The sequence below is a fragment of the Pecten maximus genome, chromosome 17, assembly GCF_902652985.1.
Source record: "Pecten maximus chromosome 17, xPecMax1.1, whole genome shotgun sequence".
Taxonomy (NCBI): Eukaryota; Metazoa; Mollusca; class Bivalvia; order Pectinida; family Pectinidae; genus Pecten; species Pecten maximus.
In genome coordinates this window covers 1,162,796-1,187,374 of record NC_047031.1, presented here as the reverse complement: position 1 = coordinate 1,187,374, position 24,579 = coordinate 1,162,796, and the positions used below count along the sequence as shown (strand labels likewise).

Here is a 24,579-nt window from a genome sequence, read left to right as displayed (position 1 = left end):
TAACTTTTACCATATGAGGGCAGACTGATCCCAAACAGTTGAGGTCCCATGAGATACATCAGCAGCGCTAGTTTGTCGACTTTTTACCTTTGACACATAAAATGTTTCATGGGGTCGCGATGACTAACGGAATTCTAATAGCATATATGATGTTTTGAAATAGCATTAAGTCAAAAACAAAACAAATATAAGATTTTGTTACATTTTTACCAGTGAAAAATCAAAAATAATTCATTCTATAAAAGTGATATTTTTCACTAGTGCGCACGAGTGAAAAAATTATCAAAATATTAGCCACACGAGTGAAATATATTTGGTATTACTGAAGACACTGTTAGATATCCTCTATATCTTCTGTTTATTGACGATGGCAAAGTGACAGAAATACAATTTTTACGAAACGCTAGTTTTTACCTTTGACCAATAAAATATTTTATGTGGTCACTATGACTTACGAAGTTCTAGTTATATATATATAGAAATAATGTTTTGAAACAGCTTGAAGTCGAAAACGAAACAAATCAGATTTATCTTGCGGTTTATTGACGACGACAAAGTGAAAGAAATGCAATTTTCACGGGAGAATCAAATTCGGTCGACTGCTAATCAGCGTATCGGTCAGTCACGCTGATTTGGAACTCTTCAGTCTATGACGTCAGAGGTTAAACCGAGTAACTGAATGTTTACATGAGAAAACGTACAGTTATTTCCGTAAAAATGATTTTTTTTTCTGTTGAAAAAATTATCTTAAGGATTTTCCTCAGGGGATAAGTGATGTCCAAGGGGTATTGGATTTTAACTATTTTGGTCAACAAGTTGAAGACCTGCCGACCTCTAAAGAGTATTGGATTCTTACAAATCTGGGTTTGAAGAAAAGATTGTTGATATATCCGGATACCTCTGAGATGTGTCCGGGTAAATATTTCTACATCATCATAATTTCCGTGTGATTATTAAACAGATAATCTAAGTGTGTGTTTTTTTCTAAATAAGACGAGTTGTCGAGAATGAATCAGCGTAAATGCACTTTACAAGCGGAGATTTGGATATCGGGAAGGATGCAGACATTCCTCAGTTCTTCATGATAGCGACACATGTTACCATGGTCAGTTCTGTGTATATATACACCTATTACGACCAGATGACCAGGCCGAACTTAATGACCAGCTGATGTCCAGTGCATGTTACTACATATTTTTTTACGGTCCGTCCCCCCGGTGTCGACACCGGCTGACATTTTGATTACTCGTCCAAGGTAGTTTTGCCCTAGGTTGTGCTTCTGACAAGACTACGCATGCCCAGAGCGACCATTGCCATAGACAGGCTTTTAGTAAGACACCACATACATGTAACTGTTGTCCGGCTAACTATTACAGTTACTGACCCTCAGGGAGGTCGTTACATCGTTATATCAACCAGATATAAAATGCTTCGGTTAATAATATTAATAATAAAAAGAAATCACCGTGGTTTTTCTTTTCTTTTAAATTATGAAGAACTGAACACGAAGAATGTACAAACAATATATCACCTTGTGAAATAGGCAAATGTAATAGAGAATGTATCGATGACGTCATTTGACCATTGTGACGTGAAACTATAGCATTATCTTTTAATCAATAAAACGTCTTATGACTTTAAAATAGAATGCCGATAGCGACATTCTGTTTCAGTTAAAAAATGAAAAAAAAAAAAAAATAATAAAAAAAATATAACAATAAAATGAAAAGAAAAAAAAGAAAAATAAATAATCATTTTTGATATTTTGCGGAATTTTCATGGTTCTGGCGGATTTCCAAATATATAATATATATATATGAGAATAAATAGATAAAATAATGAATATTAAATTCCTTTCGGAATTTCATATATTCAATATTAAAAAGGATTGGTTTAGAAAATAATAAAGAATAACTATCTGATTAATAAACTATATTTTACCAAAGCTCGTCAACATTACGAGTGTATATAGTTTGTATATTATAACGACACGGGATAAATGTAAGTACCCGGATATAGCCCACGTGGGCAGCCTCACTCAAGTCATTTCTTCAGGCCCCAGTTGTTCAATAGGTGATTAGGCTAATAACAGTTTAAAAACAGTTTTAAAATCCTAATTATTTCTGGTCAAACTAAACTAACAAAATTTGATGAAACTATGACCATTGTCAGTCATTTCATATATGTCTGTTTTAAGGAATACACTCACTCAGGTTTTCAAGTAAAGGAGAAATATTTGTTTCTCTAATCAATTTGTAAGCTAATCACCTTTTGAACAACTGGGCTCTGGACGTCATTAGTAAGCATCTCGAAAGACAAAACATAATCATATAGAACGGATACAAACGAAAGAAACAAGATATGGTTATGCTGAATATTTTATTATTCAATGTTTTTCAAATAAAACTTAATAAGTTACGTTTCCATGACCAGCATGAGAGTAGAAATATGAAAGAATTAATCAGCAAATTCGTACAAAAAAAACTACCATAGCACAGGAAAGAGCGACAAGTGGAGCTCTTTTATGTGGAACTCTTTTACAAAGGAGATACACAAGCAGAAAACACCTGGGAAACCAAATTGAGCATTCGGAACATGTCGGCCAATTCCGTCAAGTCCGGCTTGATTCCGAGCCTAGGCGAAAGTGCCCGAGATGTTACGAGTGCCAAATATAGTTATGATAACGTAAATACACGAATTAATAAATTATCAAGTGAATATTCCTCATTCACAACTTTAGTATACTTTACAACTTCTCCATATTGCATGCAATTCGAAAAAGTGCATGGCAATAATATTGAAGTCGAAAACCTTTCTTGATTAAGCAAGGTGACTTACTTCTCTTGCTTCGAAAGCAATCAAGAAAGGTATAAAACGTGTTTCATCGAATTCGAAATATAAAGGTATGATTTATGTATTGCATTTTTTGAGTATTCACCTCGAACTATCAATTTACAATTCTTCAGCTTCAGCATCCACAGGGAGCGAAGTCGACTGTTCCTGTGTCACTGGACTTAGGGTAGGTGTTGCTTGTGCTGTTTTGCCGTGGTGGGATGATGCTATTTCCGGTTCTTCGATATCGACAACTTCCGCAGGAAAGGGAGATGAAGACGCTTGACCTTTAGGTTGACCTTGTAGATGACCCTGAATTTGACCTTGAAGTTGTCCTTGCAGTTGATCCTGGAGCAAACTTTCGATCTTTCCTTTAAGTTCGGCTAGAACTTGGCCATTGATTTGATCTTGAAATTGACTTTGGAGTAAATTCTGGAGTGGACTTTGGCCTTGACCTTGTGTTGAACCGGAAGTTGTCTCGACGTTTCCTCTGTTGTTCATTCTATTAACCTGTGGGTATTGATCCATATTTGTGGATGGCATAGTGATCTCTGGGCGAGTTGCTCCCCTTTGGATGACGTCATTTTTGTTGTTGTTGTTCCTGACGAAATGGATTCTCACGACACGTCTGTTTGGACTTCCGCTTCCGGTTACCGTTCTAACAATGACACGCTTTGGTACCCGACTTGGACCGTTGTTTCTTATAAGAACGATCTTGCTAGGCCCTCGTGGGTTCGTTTCAGAATTACCACCAACAGCAGTACGGAAGGTAGGTGGCTCGGAGGAAAACTCGTTGACATTAACGGAGTTGGCTGGCATATCCATGGCAACGCTCTGAGGTCTGTTTTTAAACATCACCCTCATCTGTCGTGGACCATTCTGTGTGGAGTCTTGTCTCCCCATTAAGGTGAAATGGATTCGTCTGCCGGATCTGTGTGTAATTGACACCCTCTTGTTAGATCCACGTGCGAGCTCGATTCTGATTCGCTTAGGCGCGCCACTGATTGGTTCCAAATACTCAGGTTGCATGCCACCATTATTGACGCTATTCTGAAGATCATTTGCTCGCGCACGATCAGCATCGTATGCTAATTGGCTGTTCTGGAGCTTGGATATGCTCAGGAATTTGACCGGGGTCAAAATTGGACCGGGGCCGAATCTAGAGTCCGGCGAATTTCTGGGCTGGTATTGGCGATCCTGTAAGACAAGACGGGGAAAGTGACGTCATTTATCTACTTATTAATTCATTTACTTATTAATTGTTCTCCACGATTTTCTTCAGTTTTTAATAAAATCACTACCAAGTCATAACGTAACTAAACACTAAACAGAAACTAAGACAATTCTAAAAAAAAAGGTTTACATCAAATCAATCCATCGCTGAACTATGCATTCCCCCCCCCCCCCCCCCCCAAAAAGAAAGATAAAACGAACAACAACAAACAAACACAAAAAAAAAATAGAAAAATAAAAATGATAATAGCATTGCTTTTTGGGAAAAATGAAAAGATACAGCGAAATATTTTCGTAGAATATTATAAATTAGAGAGTTGCTCGATAATGGTCCATAATTATATGAATGTGTCTTTTTTCATATCATTCAAGACTTGTCTCTGTCACCCTGAGCAACAATATATACACATGTTGATTAACAAAGACTCATCAATGTGAATTATTGATTCATTTAAAAATGAATTATTTCAGAAACAGAGAAAAAAAATTAACAGCATGAAAAAAAATGCATTTGCACACATGATCTCCACTAACGATTATTTAAGTTTGTTTCAGAAAAAAAATCGTTTTAAATCTTGAAATCAATTTCATTGATGGGCGGATATCAATAATAACTATTTTCTTTTCTTTTTAAGGATATCGTGAATTTCTATTTACACGGCGGGCTAGATGGCAAATAGATGTTTGCTTTATTGTTATATTTTGAAGGCACATTTAAGTGTAAAGAAGATCTTATTTTCTGTTTGTTTTAAGCATACCGTGAATTTGTATGGAGATATGGCCCTAATTTTAATACATATATCTTATGCGAAGCAACATACGAGGGGAGACAACCCAGAAATATTCTGACAGATGTGTACCACAGGGACATGAGAACGATACACACATATATAATATATATATATTTCGGCCGTTGACTGGGAATTTGTTCCTGTGCTCGGACTAATTCACCGCTTTCGGTGAAGATAAGACATGTTTACATTTATTGGAAATATTCTATTTTTATTTATCTATTATTTTAATTCTTAGAATACCATTTGAAAATATTCCTTTTTTATTACCGGATAATCTTTAACTTACCATACACAGTGCCAAGTAGATTACAGTAAATGTTAAAATATACCAAAAATAACCAGAGGTTTTAACACGAATTTTATCATTATTATCAACACTTTGTAAGATAGAATCAAATTCAGGACCCAGTTGTTCAAAAGGTGACTAGCTTAATCACCTAATTAGCGAAAAATTCATTTCGCCTTTATTTCAAAACCGGAGTATGTGTATTTACTTAAATAGGCAAACAGGAAGAGACTGTTTTTTAACGTTTTGTCACGCTAATTCTAACAGAAATGATGTGACCATGATTTAACGTTTTGTCACGCTAATTCTAACAGAAATGATGTGACCATGATTTAACGTTTTGTCACGCTAATTCTAACAGAAATGATGTGACTAGGATTTAATGTTTTGTCACGCTAATTCTAACAGAAATGATGTGACTATAGGATTTAACGTTTTGTCACGCTAATTCTAACAGAAATGATGTGACTAGGATTTTAAAATTGTTGTTAAACTCCGATTAGCCTAATCACCTTTTCAACAACTGGACTCAGAAACTTACAACTATGCATTTATAAAAACGTGTTTAAGAGAAAAGAATAATTGGGTGATGTATTCATTTTGGAAGCTATTGATAAATAATTACAAGTTGTATTTATATAAGAAAATTATACATTGATGATTACATGATTTATTCATTTCGGCAGTGATTGATCAATAATTACAAGTTGCGTAACGAATGAATACAAACATATAGCTTTAATTAAACGGGGTTACTTTTGAAGGATACATGTATATAGATACAAAGTTACAAGTTGTATTTATCTAACTGATTTACAGATAATTAATTACAAGTTATATTATTACAAGTTATATTTATCTAACTGATTTACAGATAATTAATTACAATTGTATTTATCTAACTGATTTACAGATAATTAATTACAAGTTATATTATTACAAGTTGTATTTATCTAACTGATTGACAGATAAATAATCATAAGTTGTATTTATCTAACTGATTGACAGACAAATAATTACAAGTTGTATTTATCTAACTGATTAACAGATAATTAATTACAAGTTGTATTATTACAAGTTGTATTTATCTAATGATTGACAGATAAATATTTACAAGTTGTATTTATCTAACTGATTTACAGATAAATGATTACAAGTTGTACTCATGTAACGATTGAATACTTACAAAAAGCATTAATTAAACGGAGTTAATTTTAAAGCAGTTATAAATACAAAGTTACAAGTTGTATTTATTAAACCCAGTTATTGAACAATGACTACACGTCACATTGTATTTCCTGAGTTTAATACCAAAAGTAACAATAGGTGTAGCACATACGTTTATAAAAAGTTTTATATCATGTTTCTCATATAAAAAATACGAATTACAAACAAAAATATAAAATATAACATGACATGGCCGTGAGATATTCTATAGAATCAAAATTTGTACAGACATGAAAAAAAACCTCAAATTAATTGTGTAATTAATCGGAGTATGTTGATATACTTACCATCTGAGGTAAAACTCTGGCAATTGTTGCTGTGATGAAGAACTGTATAACTGTGATCTTCATCAGTTGTCTTCCCGACTCCGAAAGCATTATGGTAGGCTTGAATAAATCTTTTTATAATAAAAAGCTGTGAATTGTGTTCTTGATGGTTGGTGGTTGAGTTCTTGCTTGAGATGTGTTCCCCTGTCGTTGTCGCAAAGTTCGAAAAAAGTTACAAAGTTACGAAAAAGAAAAAAAATATGGTAGTTCTTGTAAGAAGTGCTGGTTAGTTCTTATCGATTCGGTGTCTCTCTGCCTTTTATATACCATTACCACTGCCCTTATGCCATGCATCATCAATCAGTTACGACGGATTCCGCATGTGTTGTGTAATACCGCTTTATGTGTTTATGATTGTTTTACCTATATGAACTCCTAACAGCGTTCCCAAATATTAGTTGAGTTTATGTATAAAAGTCGTTAGGAAGGCCTAGGTAGGGGTTCCTTCTTTCCTTGCAGAAATTGTACGCTATTTAAAAAGCTGATGTCCTCCAAATGGCTTATATTTGAATTGAACGGATGTTTTCATAGGTTTCAATGATTTTTTATGCGTAGAAATACGAAATAAAATCCGAAAATTATGTTTTTGAAACACAAAAATATTTCTAGCTGGATATCTAAATTCCTTCCCTAACAATGAAGTGAGCTTTGATGCTATTCTTTAAAAACAAAAGATAAAAAATAAGAAAATGAATTAATATTACGATTTATATCTAATACAAAACCCCGTTGGGTGCCCCTTTGTTCGATCATAGGTAAAAGGTCAGAGGGTATGTGTATAGTAATTATTTGTGTTATGGCCAAATGGCCACAAAAACAAATTGATAAACGCTTTCGTTTATCGACGGCCGGATGACCCCTGGTCAGATAAGGTCAAAAAGGTATAATAAAAATTTATTGATCAAACAATTCATTTACGATCCCTTAACCTGGCGAAGGTCACCGGGGTCACTGACCAGGAATTCAGAAACAGCCTAGCCCACATCATTATGTAGTATTAATAGTATTAATGTATTAAAATGTATACATGACATTTGTATATGCAAAATGTCTCCGCTGGCAATTCCTATCTGTCTGTTTGTCGGTACAATACAAATTATTGCTGATGTTGAGCGACATATATCTATTAACCTTACAATTTATCGGTAGAATGATTCAACACCTTGTAAATTTCAAGTTGACTTATGTTTAACGTTCCTGTGCTGATAATGTTTATGTTGTACAAGATGTGATGAGAAATATGTATAGCTGTATATAATGTGTGTACTGCAACATGTATATCTATGGGCCGTAAGGCCTTCGGAATAAATAAACTTGAATTAATATTGCTATGTCCTAATGTCACATCGTCCCGATAAATATTTCGTGTCGTCCAAAACTACTTCTCTTGCCGTTAGATAGTACAAAGTTTAACTCAGTTATTCAAAAAGGACAAACAATCTATGTATACATGAGCTGTACCTGGCGACATGTTTAAATTGAAAACAAACAAACACACACAAAAAAAATAGTAAAAACTTAAAAGCAAACAACAACAAGAAAACACAAACAAACAAAAACAGCAAAAATAAGCAAAATAAAAATGAATAGACAAAACTAAAGACCCAGCTAAATTATATCGTACACATCAAATTAATAAAAATATTTCATTATTTGAAAGGACAAATTCTTTATTGGCAGTTTGGCGTTAATGATTATAAATATTTGAGAATTATGCGTTGACTTATTGGTCCATTAGAACCATTTGCCTCATTATATGATAATTATAATTGCGAGCTAGGGTGAGAAGATCAAACAAATTAGTTAAGTGCAATCCTTTTGTGTTTTATTTATGCAACATTTATTTATATTCAAATTAAAAATTTTTTTTATTCAAAACCTTTTTTTTTTCTTTTGAAATTATTGAATAACCACATAACATCCCATCTTTTTGCATGGAGATGTCGAAAGTCGATTAAAGTTTTTCTATGAAGCATTTTTTCAACTTTACAACCACACGATTTAAGACTGTTGAGAATAAAGTGGTATTTAGTGGTGTCATCCTGGGCTAGAAGTAAGTCAGCTGGTATGGATTTAATTGAATATAAAGATTTTTTTCACCTGTTTTATTAAAGTTATTCAATATCATTACGGAAGTTGGACATTTTCTTCAAGCCAAGACACAGGGTGTACATATTTCCTTGCATAAAAAGGAAGAAAAAATAATGGAAATAACTACAGGGGTATTACCCTTATTTGTCATGTAGCTAAGTTATTTACTTGTCTACTGAGCAAACACTGGAATTATATGTATATGTTTATTGATGTTTCCACTGAATACAAATATTGTTTAAAACTAAACACTGTTAGAATGGGGCGATACGAACAGGTCATTACAGATGCGCTATTTAGGTTTAAGTCTGGTTTTGGTCCACGTGATGCAACATTTGCATAATAAATACTTAAATGCAATAGAATAAAAAGCTTAAGTGAGTATTTGTTGATTATAATAAGAACTTAATAGTGTGAAAGTCAAATCAGAACGACCTGGAGCGTTGACCTTTTCGTTGAATATTCAAAGTGGGTAGTTCCATTCGTGCACAGGTGTGTTAACAAAACATATTGATTAGGAATACTATGTCGAGCAGGGTGCTGTTTTGGACTATCCGTTTTTGTTACAATTTTATACTGACAACACAGAAATTGTATCATTTATTTTGTATGCATGCTTTACACATATTCAAGTATCTATGTGATTAATTGTTCACATGTTAACAGTTCTGTCGCTTGATGAAGCTAATAATCAGATTTATTACATTATAAACAACTAACAGATATACATTGTACATGTCTATATATACATTGTACATGTCTATATATACAAAGTACCTATTTCCCCTAAATGACTATAGACTCGACTGTAATCAATATGCTGATCAAAGTTCAACACGACCCGTCATTATGATCGGACTATAATCGAGAAGGGAAATCAGGGTTTAATTAATTTGTTAAATGTTCACAAGATCAAGTTTGATGAGGTCAATGTTAAGGAGAGTAAGAGGAGCGACTGGTGCCAGGAACAGGTACTGTATAACACAAATCATCGTCTGTGATAAGACAACAGAAGTCATCAACATTTATGCAGTATTTTGTATTTTGATATAATGATCTCGCCAACTCATCATGACGCTAAACTGTTAAAATTCGGTTTAGCGCATAAAATCGAGAACGCCAACCCCCCCCCCCCCCCCCCCCAAAAAAAAAAATAAATAAAAAAAAAAAAAAAAAAAAAAAAAAAATAAATAAATGAATGAATGAATGAATGAATGAATAAAACATGTTTACAGCAAGCCAGTATGCATGCGTAATTCGAGCTGCTTTCTGAAGAAAAAAAAAGAAAAAAAGAAAGAATTTTTTTCTTCCCATTAAGCTCAGTCGCCTGTTCATAAACGTGTATAATAGAGGTGCATTTTGAAACCAACATATCAAGTTCGCGGATAAATTTAAATATCAAACCGTTGTTGTATAGTGTGTGTGTGTTGCTTTCTGAATCCGACACTCGGTGAACTCAGCGATACCCACATAAGGTTACGTAATGACCCAGGTGTGTGTACTGTTATTACCCCCATGTTAGCGTGAAGACCTTAATAGTCACTAATCGATTTTTAATTACGCACGTGACAAGGACCACAATAACGTAATTGATGATTTCTCCGAGACAGGTCAATAGATTAGGGTTCTCTAAGGTCAACAGGCAGAACATATCTACCAGTCTGGTGAGCTTGATTAAGAATTACGCTTCTATTTTTAACATATTATGGAAATAATCATAATGGTACTAAAGTAATACGTGAACCGTAACTTGACGAATTGTTGTTGTTTTCCCCCGCTTACTGGTGCATTCTTTTAAACATACAATGTATATTCTAGATGACGCACGTAATTGCGTTATGTTGAAATATCTGTAAAATGAAGTTTACACACCAGTAAACGATAACAAACCAGATTTATTCCTTATATTTACATCTCAACATGCGCTTTTATTTAACGTTATTAAAAACTCAAAAACATTAAATCGGCTATCTTTATTATAGTATTATACATTTTATTGGGACGGAGGATGTAGCAAAAATGAAACGAAAATAGTCACTGCGCGTTCACACTAATTGTTTTTTTATGTGCACCGGTCCAGCTATGAACAATGTATTCCTACGCGTTTGATGTTTACACACACGTACTTGTAAACGATGTTTTCGTTAGAATGCATGCAATTAAGTATATTTTTTCTCTGCTTTTTTAAGTTTTTGTGTTTGGTTTTTGTTTTTGGATTTTTTTCATCGTCTAACGAACAAGAAAAGTCATTTGTGACGCGGTCTCCATGTAGTAACCGATGGCTAGCTCACTGAAGACCTATCACCTGCTGCTCAGAGAAGAATGAAGAAAGTACCACAAGACTACCGAATTTGACATTATTATTCATCCAGCTTCCAGAAAAAAACCCACAAACCATCCCTTATAGATACATATTTATCTTATCCTGGACAGGGATATCCGAAGTTTTACCGGTGTGAGATTAATAAAGATTCTTTCATTCTTTTGGGGTGAGATTGGGAGATCTCAAGCCGAGGAGGGAGAGTGTTAAGTTCACAAATACGAGGCTTGCCGACTGTTCGGGAACTTAACAATCTGTCGAAAGGGGTGAATGATTATTGTTCTCTTACCCTGTTTTCCAATCGTAGTGTGAACCAAATCCAAACGTATGTATTTAAGCGTGTTAAGTCCGTTTACAATCTAACAAAATATTAACAACAAAGAAATGAGGTCAAATGTAAAAGCATGCAAGGGAGTCATTTTATGATAAAGTTGGGGGCATTATTGATAAACTTGACACTAGTAACCCTCAAATCTTATTGGAGACTTGTTTGTAAATTATATAAATAATCTTATTCACAAGAATCTATTCCACCGCTTACTAGCCCAGATAATGGAAATATTTAACTTGATGATGTCAAGCTATTTTCTGAATGATTATTTTTGTTCTATTTGAACAATTAATGATAGGGAGGTTCCATTACCCAATTTTAATCTTAGAACTACATGTTTTGGTTTGGTTTGATTAATTTTGTTTAACGTCCTATTGACATCTAAGGTCATTTAAGGACGGCCGCCCGTGCGTGCGACATGTATGAGTGTGGTGAGTGCGTATGTGTGTTTTGGGAGGCTGCGGTATGTTCGTGTTAAGTCTCCTTGTGATAGGCCGGAACTTTTGCCGATTTAAAGTGCTATCTCACTGAAGCATACTGCCGAAGACACCCAGCAGCACACCCCACCCGGTCACATTATACTGAAAACGGGCCAACCAGTCGTCCGACTCCAAATATGCTGAGCGCTAAGCAGGAGTAGCAACTACCATTTTTAAAGACTCTGGTATGTCTCGGCTAGGGGACAGAACCCAAAGCCTTCCTCACAGGGGCGAACGCTCAAAGAACTACATGTAATCCTTAACTCAATGGCAGTCAGATTCGACGACGTTTGTGATATTCTGAAATGTTCAAATTAGGTTAAGCATCTGGTCATGATACCTAAGTCACCATATGTTAAAATGTACTGCTAATTCCATGTATAAACATTATATATTTACTCTACTGTCTTGTATCGGTAAAAAAATTGGAAGAGTTGTTTCTAAACACCTTTACAATTATTTTCGTGACAATTCTATGAAAAACAGTTTGATTTAATGTCATGTCACTGTATATTACATCCGACACTTTATCACTAGCCTTCCACCACTAGGTTACAAGTTCGGCATTTGCCAGGTACTGACAGTAGGCCGATGTTTTTTTCTCCGGATACTCCGGCTCTCCTCCACCTTACAAACATTGCACGTCCTTAAATGACCCTGGCTGTTAATAGGTCGTTAAAGAAAATGAACCAAACCAAAATATTTGTTGTTCATTACAGTAACACAATATACATGTTCTATCTTTTTCGACATCTCGAAGGCGTTTGACCGTGTATGACATAAAAGTTTATTAATCAAGTTAGAAGTATGTGGCATTAATGGTGATCTTTTGGTATGGTCTAAACATTATATTATATAAACAAGTTTAAGGTACAACTGTGTATTCTAATACAGTTTACACGAAGGCTAGCATACCCCAGGGAAGCGTTTAGGGACACCTCTATTAACATCCAGGTTATTTAGGGTTATTGAAGGACGTGCCAGGTTTGCGAGGTGGTCTCTCTCTCTCTCTGTCTCTCTCTCTCTCTGTCTCTCTCTCTCTGTCTCTCTCTCTCTAACTCTCTCTCTCTCTCTGTCTCTCTCTCTGTCTCTCTGTCTCTCTCTGTCTCTCTTTCTCTTTCTCTCTCTGTCTCTGTCTCTCTCTTTGCCTCTCTCTCTCTCTCTGTCTGTCTCTCTCTTTATCTGTCTCTCTCTATCTCTCTGTCTCTGTCTCTCTGTGTCTCTCTGTCTCTCTCTGTCTCTCTCTCTGTGTCTCTCTCTCTGTCTCTGTCTCTGTCTCCCTGTCTCTCTGTCTCTAACTCTCTCTCTCTGTCTCTCTCTCTGTCTCTCGCTCTCTCTCTCTCTCTCTCTCTCTGTCTCTCGCTCTCTCTCTCTCTCTCTCTCTCTCTCTCTCTGTCTCTCTCTCTCTCTCTCTCTCTCTCTCTCTCTCTCTCAACTGGCATTAACATATCAACTTTTCATTTTGTCCCCCATCTCTCTCTCTCTCTCTCTCCTTAAATCATATACTAAAATATACTGTATTATGTTGTAAACTCGAATTATGTACATACTGATTTTTGGAAGAAATCGTTTATAAGTTGTGATACCGTGTGTCCTATTCCCTGTTTTTTATATTTAGCAATAAGAATATGTTTAAATCAAAATAAACTGGTAAAGGTTATATGTAAAATGTATTCCGTTAAGTCGACCACTCCGGATATCTCGAAGACCGTGCTTAACTGGTGTTATGTATATGGTGTGAGGAGATACAGTCGAAGGGAGATAATTCAACTCCATTTGTACATGAGTTGTTCCCCTTGTTAACCTCTTTTGTAAGAAAAGAACACTTTTTGGAGAGAGAAGAAGAATAAAACGGGAGACATCCATGAGAAGCCTCGTTGATTGTATTTTATTGAGCTCTACCCCAATTCCCCGATCACACTGGTAAACATTTTATTTGAAATATAGCTGGTTACTTCGACTATAATCTGGATCTCGAAGTTTTTAACGGACCCACTGACTTCGAGATAACATAGTTCGACTGTATTCCATTATCCTCTATTGTCCACAGTCGGGAGGACGCTCGACTTAGCCCCCTGACACTCAGCGAAACATAGGTACAAAGACAGTTAACTCAAACGTTCGCTTCAATTTCTTTTCGAGCCAAAATGATAAAAAGACAATATAAGTAATTTCAAACATATTTATATAATTGGAATGGAAAATAGCGCATGAAAATACACGATTTCATTATCTTAGTCATTGAAAATTTAAATCGGTTACAGGTAAAAATACAATGTAGTATTCCTTGGGATAACTCCAGAGAGCGTTTCATCAACCTCATCTGGAGATCCTGGCACCAGATTCCATATATTTGGTACAAAAACTTGTATGGATGTATATTATGAATCCTGGAAAAATCAAGATTCAAAGCAAAAAAAAAAAAAAAAAAAATGAATGATAAGCAGACATACATAAAGATAGTGGGAAACCTCGAACTCAATGCTAATTGCTGTACATGTATGACTGTTGTGAAGTGAGCTTGTTTTTCACGATAGTTTAATAAAACACGATCCGGATAATCAACAGATTTACAAATCATAGTTTTCCGTCAGAAAAAAAAAATCCGCAAATCGAATCCTTCATTTTGTCAGAAATGTTAATACCTTGGTATGAAAGGTTCGTCATCATCCGGTCCGATGACGTCACGCACCTTACAAGGTATCATGGTCGAGTTGGAGTACGGGTATCGGTGACACTGGAATTTGGCCGGCCATTTAAGTCCTTGATATAATCGGCGATATGCTGGCTCACACGACGTCCTCACCTCTTCACATAGCTCTCGACACGGTAGAACTATCGGCCGATTGTTAGAAGGGCAGAATGGCTTGTAAACACCACACATGAAGAAACGTAAGTTCGGGCTGCAGTTTGATCTTAGGAGCAGACGATAATTTTCCAGTTCCTTGGAAATCTCCTTTGGATTCCCCTGTTGGAAAAAATTTGGAAGCGAACCCTTCCCGACATTGAATCCATTACACATCTCGATTTGATTCGGCTCACAATAAAGGAATTTCGGAACTGGAGGTTTCTTCATTTTTCGATAAGGCTTGATGCAGTTCTTAGACTTCTTTCTGTTCAGTGTTTTACACTTCAAAACCTTGCTTGGCCATGTCATGTTCAGGGTTCTGAAGGATTCTCGACATTCTTTCTTGGCGTACAGACACCCTTCCCGACATGGAAGTTTTACGGACAAAGAACCTTTTCCACTTTTACATTGCGGGAAGAAAACACCACAGATCGTTGAACGGAAGTTGTTCGAACACGGTAAGTCCATGCTGGCCCAATAACGCTCCATTCTCCTGGAAAAAAAAACCCAACAAAAATTGAAATATGAAGTGTTTAGGTTTAAGATGCTTAACTAACGACGGCGTATACGGTGCTTGTCACAATTACTGGACATGCACCTTCAAAGTAGAAATGGAATATATCTCCAAACACGGAAACAACAATCTCTATCCATTTAGACAACAATTGTTATATCAAATTACTGTAAACGTTCTTATTTTAGAGCAAACAAATTTTAGCGCATTTGCAGATTTTAGCCAGTTAGCGCAATGATGAATTATCGCATCCACAGAACTTTTTATAGAAGTAGAACGTACAAAATGAAATAAGCGCAATCATAATTTAGCGCAAGGCTTCCAGCTCGAAAAGCGTTAAAATAAAATTACCGCTAAAATATGTACGTTTACAGTATATTAAGCACTCTCGCTGGTCCGCACGGAAACGCCCAATGGTTTTATTGTGAAAGGGAACCGGAGTACTCGGAGGAAAAACCCATATGCGTGGGCAGGGAACCCCAATCACGTCCGAAAGGCGAGTGTGATACCTCTGTCACATACACACTGATTAAAAAAGAAACCATATCAATGAATCAAGATGAATCTATGCCTTAAACACACTGGAAGTTCAGACACAACAATCACAGCTGTCAGATCGCAAAACATTGCACGATGTCTGCAGGAAGTCTGCATGATGCGCGCACGAATCGATAGAAAACAAGCACGATTGTACCGTGCAGGCGAATGTGATGAATATAAATTCAGAAATTGATAACAAATAAAATGTTTGAAATGGTCTTGATAAAATAGATGACACTTACGTATTTTCTGTGATATCATTCATGTCATGGAATATATATTTGTCAACTAATTCATGTTGGAGTCCATTTTTGAAAATAAAATATCTTTTTTTTTCAACTAGATAGCAGCGGTCTGTGATCAATCAGGGCTCCGGTCCGTGACCTTATATTTTATCAACGGCTTTAATATAACTTTATTTTATTCATTCAGTTCATACATATACAATACACAATCATACAATCGTAATTTGAATGGGATTCTGAAACAATCCGTCTCCTTTTATGACACATTAAGTAAACGGCAGAAAGTGGGAGTGAGCAAGTCATATTTGTATAAATGAAAATGGGAACATTCGAAAAAGAGGAGAGATGGAAAGATTACAGAGGAATTTTTATGCCATGACATGAGATATATAACCTGCTGTGATAGCTGTGTACTGGACAAAAAATAATAATAAGTCATTCAAATCTTTTAGAAATAATCATAAATTCTTGAACACTGGAAAAAATCGAAAAAAAATTCATCATACGTGAGTTCTTTATCAACGGCTTTGATTTCAAACAATCAGAAATTATGCAATTATGAACAATTTGACGATATCTACCAACGTATATGAAACATAAAATAAATCCAAATTTGTGCAAACTCATTTTATATGTTTGCTATTAATAACGATACGAGATGCTAAATTATTCCTTCTGGAAATTTCGGCTGTTCCGGTAATTGAACTTGATGACCTCAGTGATAGGGAAAACGGCAATTTAAACGTGTCTTAAGCTAGGGTAAATAAAAAAAAATCTTTATGAATGTAAATATAAGCATTGAACTGTTATCAAATGGTTGTAAACAGTCGATATGAATACAATTTTGGTGACATATAAATATTTCATGTCGCCCTATAGGTACATGTACCACACCACAAAAAGACTGCCTGGCCATGGGTGATTTTTTGTTAGGTAAATACATTGTAACTCCGGTATTATGATATTCATAAACAAGAGGCCAATGTGGCCTGTATCGCTCACCTGGTTGGATTTGACCAAATGTCAAAATAGTGTTCTTGTTCAATTCGTTTTGTTTTGTCAACCTCAAACAATGCTAAATATGGTTATAGTGAAGGGATCTGCTTTAAAGAAATAATGAAGTCCAGACTCTCTAAGTTTACAACATGCATTCATAACTTTATGACAAGTAGCGATTTAAAGGAATTTTCTCTATTTCCCCTAATGGGCCCGCCACTTTGGTCACTTGGAAATCAGAACCATCATTATAATGCAAAATCTGCCCCCCCCCCCCCCCCCACCCCCCAAGGATGTTTCTGACCAAATTGTGTTCAAATCTTTTCATAACTTTATGACTAGTAGCGATTTAAAGGAATTGCCTCAAATTCCCCTATTTGGCCCCGCCCCTCCAGCCCCTTTGAGGTCAGAGTCACTATTAATGCAAAATCTCATCCCCTTTCGCCAAGGTTGTATCTGACTAAATTTGGTCAAAATCCCATTAGAACATTTGGCTGTCAAGCCAAAAGTAATAAATGGTTGAAAATTAAATTGAAACATTTTGACTTGCAGCGATTTGAAGCAAATGTTGACGGATGACGGACGGCCGGACGGACGATAGACGCCGCGCCATGACATAAGCTCATCGGACCTTCGGTCCAGGTGAGCTAAAAATGAATGTACACTATATTTGGCAAATTCATTATGATGAAGTACATACAGGCTTCACATTTATTAAGATGAAATTGATAAATTGGTTCCGGATATTAAATTTCCCAATTTTGAATTTAAATTTTCTAACAGTGTGTTACACAGGAAATTTAGTTTTGCCTACAACGAAAAATGGTGTATCATAGTGAAGGTAAAAAATACAATATTTGTCAAAACAAGATTAAATCAGTCATTGACAAAGAGATATTCAATTTCTAAAAGGTTTCAGAAAAAAAAAGTGAGAATCGTGTCATTTTGGGTCAAACATCATGATATTACAGGTGTTTTTGATATTCATACATACCTGTATGTATACTCCCCTTTGAATGTAATCTTTTATCATCATTTTTCGCTATAATAAACAATTTATGGCCAATGTGACAAGGTAAAATGCATGTTTATCTACCCCCAAGGTATCACATTTCCCAGGACACCTGGGCCATAACTACATAATGTCAAAATATATACAACCGCGTAAACAAACAAAACACAATACACAGCGTCAGATACCAAAGGAGACTACTCGAGGAGAAATCATAGTCTACGTGTAATAAACACTCAAATTATAAGAGTGTGCTGTTCCGTAACGTAGAAAAAATTAGTCAAGATTTCTCTTAGATAACTTGATTTTCTCAAGACTTATTCTCTTACATAACTTCGTGTTCTGAAAACTTATCTAAGATAACTTCATCTTCTTTAATATTTGTCTTAAATGATTCCATTTTCTCAAGCTTTACATCATGATCAGATAATCTCAATTTCTCGAGATTTACCTAAGATAACTCCATTATCTCCAAATTCATCTAAGAGAGCTTTACTTTCTCGAGATTTACCGTAAATAACTTCATTATCACAAAATTCTTCTACGATAACCTCGTTTTATCAGACTTACCTAAGATAACCTCATTTAGTATGCAAATAAGTACATATATGACTGTTTGAAAACAAATCTATAAATAGTAACACTGACCTTGAGCTTCCGAAACCTGAAACATTGACTTATTTTAAAGTCTTAGTAAAATACCTTAAGGCTATTATTCGGTATAATGCGGTCAATTAATCGTTGGATTGTCTATAAATAGTAACATTAGTTTTGACAAAGTACATGTTAGCTCGTTAGTCTCAACCAAATCCATAAAACACAAAATTCATTAGAATGAGGCCACTAATTCAGTTGATCGTCTATAAATAGTAACAATGGCCTTGGCCTAGTAACCCCATTAGTTTCAACAATATCGTCTATAAATAGTAACAACGACATTGTCCTGCCCTGGTACCCTGAAACATAGCTTCATACTAAAGTTTCATAAAAATTCCTAAAGATTTGAATACGCTCGAATGCGGTTATTCTATTGGTTGGTGGTCTTTAAAAATCCACAACGTCCTTGATCTTGGAACCAGATCAAACCAAACACAACCGGTTTATTCTGATAGGCGACTTAGGTTTGACCAACAAATATTAAGAAATTAAATCTTGGAGTGATACTATGGAACAGGTCAATGGTTTTCTCCACAAGTACGAAATGTAAAAACGATGACCTTGACCCTACCCTACCCCAACCATGAATGCAATTATGTCACCTGTACAAGTAAGTTATATGAATGCAATTCTGTCACCTGTACAAGTAAGTTCTATAAATGCAATTCTGTCACCTGTACAAGTAAGTTATATGAATACAATTCTGTCACATGTACAAGTAAGTTATATGAATACAATTCTGTCACCGATACAAGTAAGTTCTATGAATGCAATTCTGTCACCTGTAAAGGTAAGTTCTATGAATGCAATTATGTCACCTGTGCAGGTAAATATGATGACTGTAATTTTGGCATCTGTACAGGAATTTTGATCACTTCAATTTTGTCAACTGTACAGGTAAGTATGATGACTTTGATTTTGTCATCTGTACTGGTAATTATGATGAATGTATTGTATCACATGTACAGGTACGTTTGACGACTTTGATTTTGTCAACAGTACAGGTAAGTATGGCTGAAATATTGTCACCTGTACAGGTAAGTATGATGACTGTATTTTTGTTAACTCTACAGGAATTTTAATTACCTCAATTTTAACAACTGTACAAGTAAATATGATGACTGTTATTTAATCACCTTTACATGTAAATATGATAATTGTAATTTAATCACCTTTACAGGTAAATATGATGACTGTTATTCTATTTAAGTATGACTGTACTAATGCCAACTGTACAGGTAAGTTTGATTACTGTTATTTTGTCAACTGTACAGGTAAATATGATGAGTGTATTATTGTCACCTGTGCATGAATTGATATCTTACCTGTACGCCTCCGCTTGAGTTTGGTGTCCAAACATGTTCGGCATCTTCGTCTTTTTATATCTGATAAGTCCTCTACACATCGGAGCGATGATTTCCTCACATTCCTCTCCACACAGAACATCTCTATGTATCGCAACAACCAGGAAAACCCAAACCACCTTCATGGTCGCCGTCGGATATGACAGAAAAAACAATTTGTTTGCTGCGGAAACCCGACCGACCTAACAACATGCAACGCTCCCAGCTTTTTATTGAATGATAAATCAGAATACGGAGAGGACTTTTATCTTTAAAGTGTTGACAAAGACTCTGGCTGTTGTACAACGGACTGCAGTGTTAGCGACAACGACCCCCTCCTCGAGCTGAGAGATACATAAAATTTATCACGGAATAGAATCCGGTATCGGCTCTAATTTTATAGACCGATAAAGATAGACGGAATACGAATCTCGCAAGATTTGATGATATGATGCTTGTGTGTGTATTTATTTATTTATCTATTTATTTATTATTCAATTTATTGAATTATTTGCTCGAAAAGCAGTGTAACTAATCAAGTGATTGATCGATCAAGTGATATAATCGTTTTGTTGGTTTGTTTGTTTTTTCGAAGGCCGATTTGATAATTTTTGTTTTGTCGATTCTTTTCTGTAGACACTTCTCAGAACCATACGTATAGAAATGACCAAGTTCCTTAAAAACACACATGGCTTTTTTTTTTTTAAATATAAGACAAAAGTGATTTATACCATATAACCTGCAGTTTTGTTAAACACGTAGTGGGGTATAGCGAAACTTATTCTCGGAATTTCCGATTTCCTCTAAAAAGAAGAGAAAGTGAGAACCATATTCGACTCTCTGCAAGGTGCCCCCACCCCTAACATCAACCACCAGCCCCACCCCTAGCCCCCACCCCATCCCACCCCACCCCACCCCACCGCCACCGCCACCGCCACCCCCAACCCCCACAGTAAGTCGTCTCCTACGACGAGCAGTGAATTTTATCAGTCATATTTCCCCCCACTCCTAGAGTGGTTGCCAAATAACTGAACAAGTCACTAACTGCTACCAAGAATGACGGAGAAACGTGTAAGTTTCTGTTCAGGGCTGTCGATCTGACACCCTATTACACGTACAGAAAGAACGACAGCTCTTGGTAAAGATCGCGAACTCGCTTTTTCGGGAACTGTTTAAACACATATTACTTATGTACAAGTTAGGGATCGTCTAGACTGGCCACCAGCCCCGAACGTTTTTGTTAGAACTGCTCCACTAAAATTTAATACTAGATTATCTCGATCGTCTCGTGAGGTAGAGTATGTGTGACACATCATACAAATCTTAGTGGCGACATGTCCCCTTTAGTGGAATAAATATTTTAGCGGTAAACAATGTGGTTGTAAACTACATGTAAGTCAAGTAGACAAGGGTTTTTTGTTGGGATCTGCCGCAGTCCGTCCGGTGATATGTGTCAATTGCTGCAATAGGGTCGGGTAAGGTGAGCGGTGTCTTACGGAAGCCTTGTCTAGCCGATCGAGTCAGACAGGAACGAAAATGGACAGATATTCATCCTGAAATATGTCCCTGGTCTAATCATAAAATATTTATTGTTAAACCTTTGCCACAGTATAAGGTACAAGTTAAAAGAAATCATATGCGCCTTCTCCCAATAAATGAATATACATGTACCTGTAATACAACGCAATCTTTGAAATCTATATAAAAACGATGAGTATATGAGTGTTTGTGCCTACAAATTATGAAATTAACGCTGAAATGCACAAGGAAAGTCGAATCGTATACAAATACCGTATGTTTTTGCGTTGATTAGTGATACTTCGGGTCGAATTAAGAATTTTCAGGACTGAATACTTGAAGAACATTGGTTTATTTTCAGAGTAAAAATGCCTTATTGATGTAGATTATAACTTTTATCATCTGAAAACCCCCCCACATATTTTCCAGTAAGTTTAATTTTGACGACTTAAACTTTATTCAAACGAAGGATGCCCCTTTAATAAATATATGTTACATTGGACATCTGAACTCTAACAAGGACGCTCTAGGCATTTGAACATCCTGGGATCGGCGTTCAGCCCATTCAGGTTCTGCTACACATTTACATACAGAAAGCTAGTGTCAAAACGAAAACATGCATTTTTATACGTTAATATGTATTATGTTGTATGGGATATCCTGGCCCGAGTTTCCTCTGGCCCTGACACCATGTCTGGTGTAGGCAACATGGTGTCAGGGCCAGAGGAAACTCGGGCTAGGCATCTCCGAACTCTACGCTCTAACCGATTGAGCTACCTGGCTATCGGCGTTCAGCCCATTCAGGTTCCGCTATACACAACGAAAATATGCATATTTTTTATGTTGAAACGTTGTAAACTCTACGCTCTAACGATTTGAGCTCCCTGGCTATCGGCTTTCAGTCCAGTCAGGTTCTACTAAACACTTCTATATAGAAGATTAGCAGTACAATGAAAACATGCATATTTCTACGATAATGAATATGTTACTGTAAAAACGTATTCATGCGGTACCTCTGTCGGTGTGAAATACATTTTATGTGTTTGTGTTATGTACATATAATTTTGTGAAGAGAAATGAAATATAGTTTGAAAGTTACATATAATTTTGTGAAGAGAAATGAAATATAGTTTGAAAGTTACATATAATTTTGTGAAGAGAAAGGAAATAATGTTTGAAAGTTACATCTGATTTTGTGAAGAGAAATGAAATACAGTTTGAAAGTTACATATAATTTTGTGAAGGGAAATGAAATAAAGTTTGAAAGTTACATCTAAGTTTGAAAGTTTGTTCTGTTTATGCTATTACATATGTAGTTTAACGAGAACTGCGATATTAACTGTGTGTTACTATGGAAACATATCGCCACACTATCTAGTAAAACGAATGGAACACGTGCCAATTACAATAAGATGAGCGTGCATGGTTTGGTTCTATGACGGAATAAAACAGACGATACAACCGACATGGAGAGTGTTAAAACATAGTGATGCGGGTCAGGGGACACAGGAATGGATCATCCGGAACTCCTCGTTTTTTTCTCTCAAAAATACACCCGAGGAGTTCCGGATGAGGAATGGATGGAAAACTAAAAAATGAGTGAGAACATATTCGTAACCGCGGTTGATTCCGCCAGCCTTCAATCGCAACCTTTCGGAAAAAAAAATCGGCAATCATCGGAACTACGAAGTGACCGGGCAATTTCCAGGAATGTTCCGATTGCGTACGGAATCTCTGTTTACGGAAAGTGCCGATATTTCCCGATGGGTTATAATAGCCATTGTTTGCTTCTATCGTGATCAAACAAGAACGTTCACACATGTTAATATTTTTGTCTTTTAATTTTCTATAAAATACAACATTTTTAATTCTTGTCTATATACTATATTATCACGTTCTTCATTTTGAAGGAAATCTAGATGTCAATAATTTATTTTATCTAATTTCATACTTTTTGTTTGTTTTGGTGTGTTAATGTTTTCATCGCTCACGTCTTCCATACTTTCAGCCTCTTCACTCTATGTTTACGCCGATTTCTACATGTAAGTGTACAATATGTCGCTAATTAAGGGGGTGACGAGGCGATAAAGCATTCCTATCCAAGGACGATACATTTATGTATGTCTAGGGATCTTTCTTGTGGCTAGGTCTGTAAAACGCCTGGCCACTTGATCCTTTCCACACGTCTGTGTCAATATAAACATGATCTGTATACGGTACTTAGGCTAGAAATGTGTGGGTCTCGTACGAAGAGACATGTGACATTTTTTCACTGGAGCACAAATAATACATCGTTTCATCTGGAGGAACAGCGCACAAGGGCTTGACACATCTCCCTACCACTTGGTCCAGTAGCCCGAGTTTCCTCTGGCCCTGACACCTTGTCAATGGTGTCAGGGCCAGAGGAAACTCGGGCTATTGGTCCATATATGCAGTGTATATTATTAAGAACAGTTGATATTTGGATTAAGTCCATGTTACAGTAAGTCGGTGTCCATAAACAGTTAACCTGTTTCAATTATATGATTAACTCGGGTCTTGACATCACATTTACCACCATAGAGAAACTGGCATCTTTGTGAACAGAAAGACTTGGCACGCATTCGTGTTAATTATTTCACATGATACTTTTATATCTAAACCCTTGGGAAGGGATTTCCAGTCAAATCCTTGTGATGCTTCCAGTTATATACCCTGGCTTGGGGTTTTGTGTCAAGTCCATAGGTTACTATACGTACAATGTTAAACCCTCAGTTAGAATTCCGTTACAAGTCCGTATCCTGTTTGTATATTTAGGCCCCAGGGGGAAGGGGGTGGGATCGGAAGTTGGGGTTGGGGGTGGGGATTAAGGGAAGATGTAAATCCAGCTACAATTGCATTCCTCGGTATTCACTATAAAATTGATGAACACCAAATGCTGTGATTTCCGGTTATGTGACATCGCTGCAACAGTCACGCCGGGAATCGGAGTGGAGTGGTGTGGGGGA

The 24,579-nt window shown here is 36.0% G+C and overlaps 2 protein-coding genes across 2 annotated transcripts; both read right to left on the bottom strand.

The window, feature by feature from the left end:
• Positions 1-2,362: 2,362 nt before the first annotated feature.
• Positions 2,363-6,943, bottom strand: LOC117314902. The gene is made up of 2 exons (XM_033868998.1): positions 6,660-6,943; positions 2,363-4,029 (listed from the first exon to the last, which is right to left on the bottom strand). Exons 1-2 carry the CDS (start codon positions 6,747-6,749, stop codon positions 2,953-2,955), a joined length of 1,167 nt encoding a protein of 388 aa, XP_033724889.1. The 5' UTR covers positions 6,750-6,943; the 3' UTR covers positions 2,363-2,952.
• Positions 6,944-14,087: 7,144 nt separating this feature from the next.
• On the bottom strand, positions 14,088-20,381 carry LOC117314901. The gene is made up of 2 exons (XM_033868997.1): positions 20,057-20,381; positions 14,088-15,260 (listed from the first exon to the last, which is right to left on the bottom strand). The coding sequence occupies exons 1-2, from the start codon at positions 20,218-20,220 to the stop codon at positions 14,558-14,560; spliced, it is 867 nt and encodes a 288-aa protein (XP_033724888.1). The 5' UTR covers positions 20,221-20,381; the 3' UTR covers positions 14,088-14,557.
• Positions 20,382-24,579: the final 4,198 nt, after the last annotated feature.

Excerpts from the sequence above, each read along its gene's own strand:
- LOC117314902 (XM_033868998.1), bottom strand. The coding sequence starts at position 6,749 with ATGCTTTCGGAGTCGGGAAGACAACTGATGAAGATCACAGTTATACAG. Across the intron at positions 4,030-6,659 it reads CCAGAGTTTTACCTCAGATG|GATCGCCAATACCAGCCCAG; the intron begins GTAAGTATATCA and ends CTTGTCTTACAG.
- LOC117314901 (XM_033868997.1), bottom strand. The coding sequence starts at position 20,220 with ATGAAGGTGGTTTGGGTTTTCCTGGTTGTTGCGATACATAGAGATGTT. Across the intron at positions 15,261-20,056 it reads ACTCAAGCGGAGGCGTACAG|GAGAATGGAGCGTTATTGGG; the intron begins GTAAGATATCAA and ends TTTTTTTTCCAG.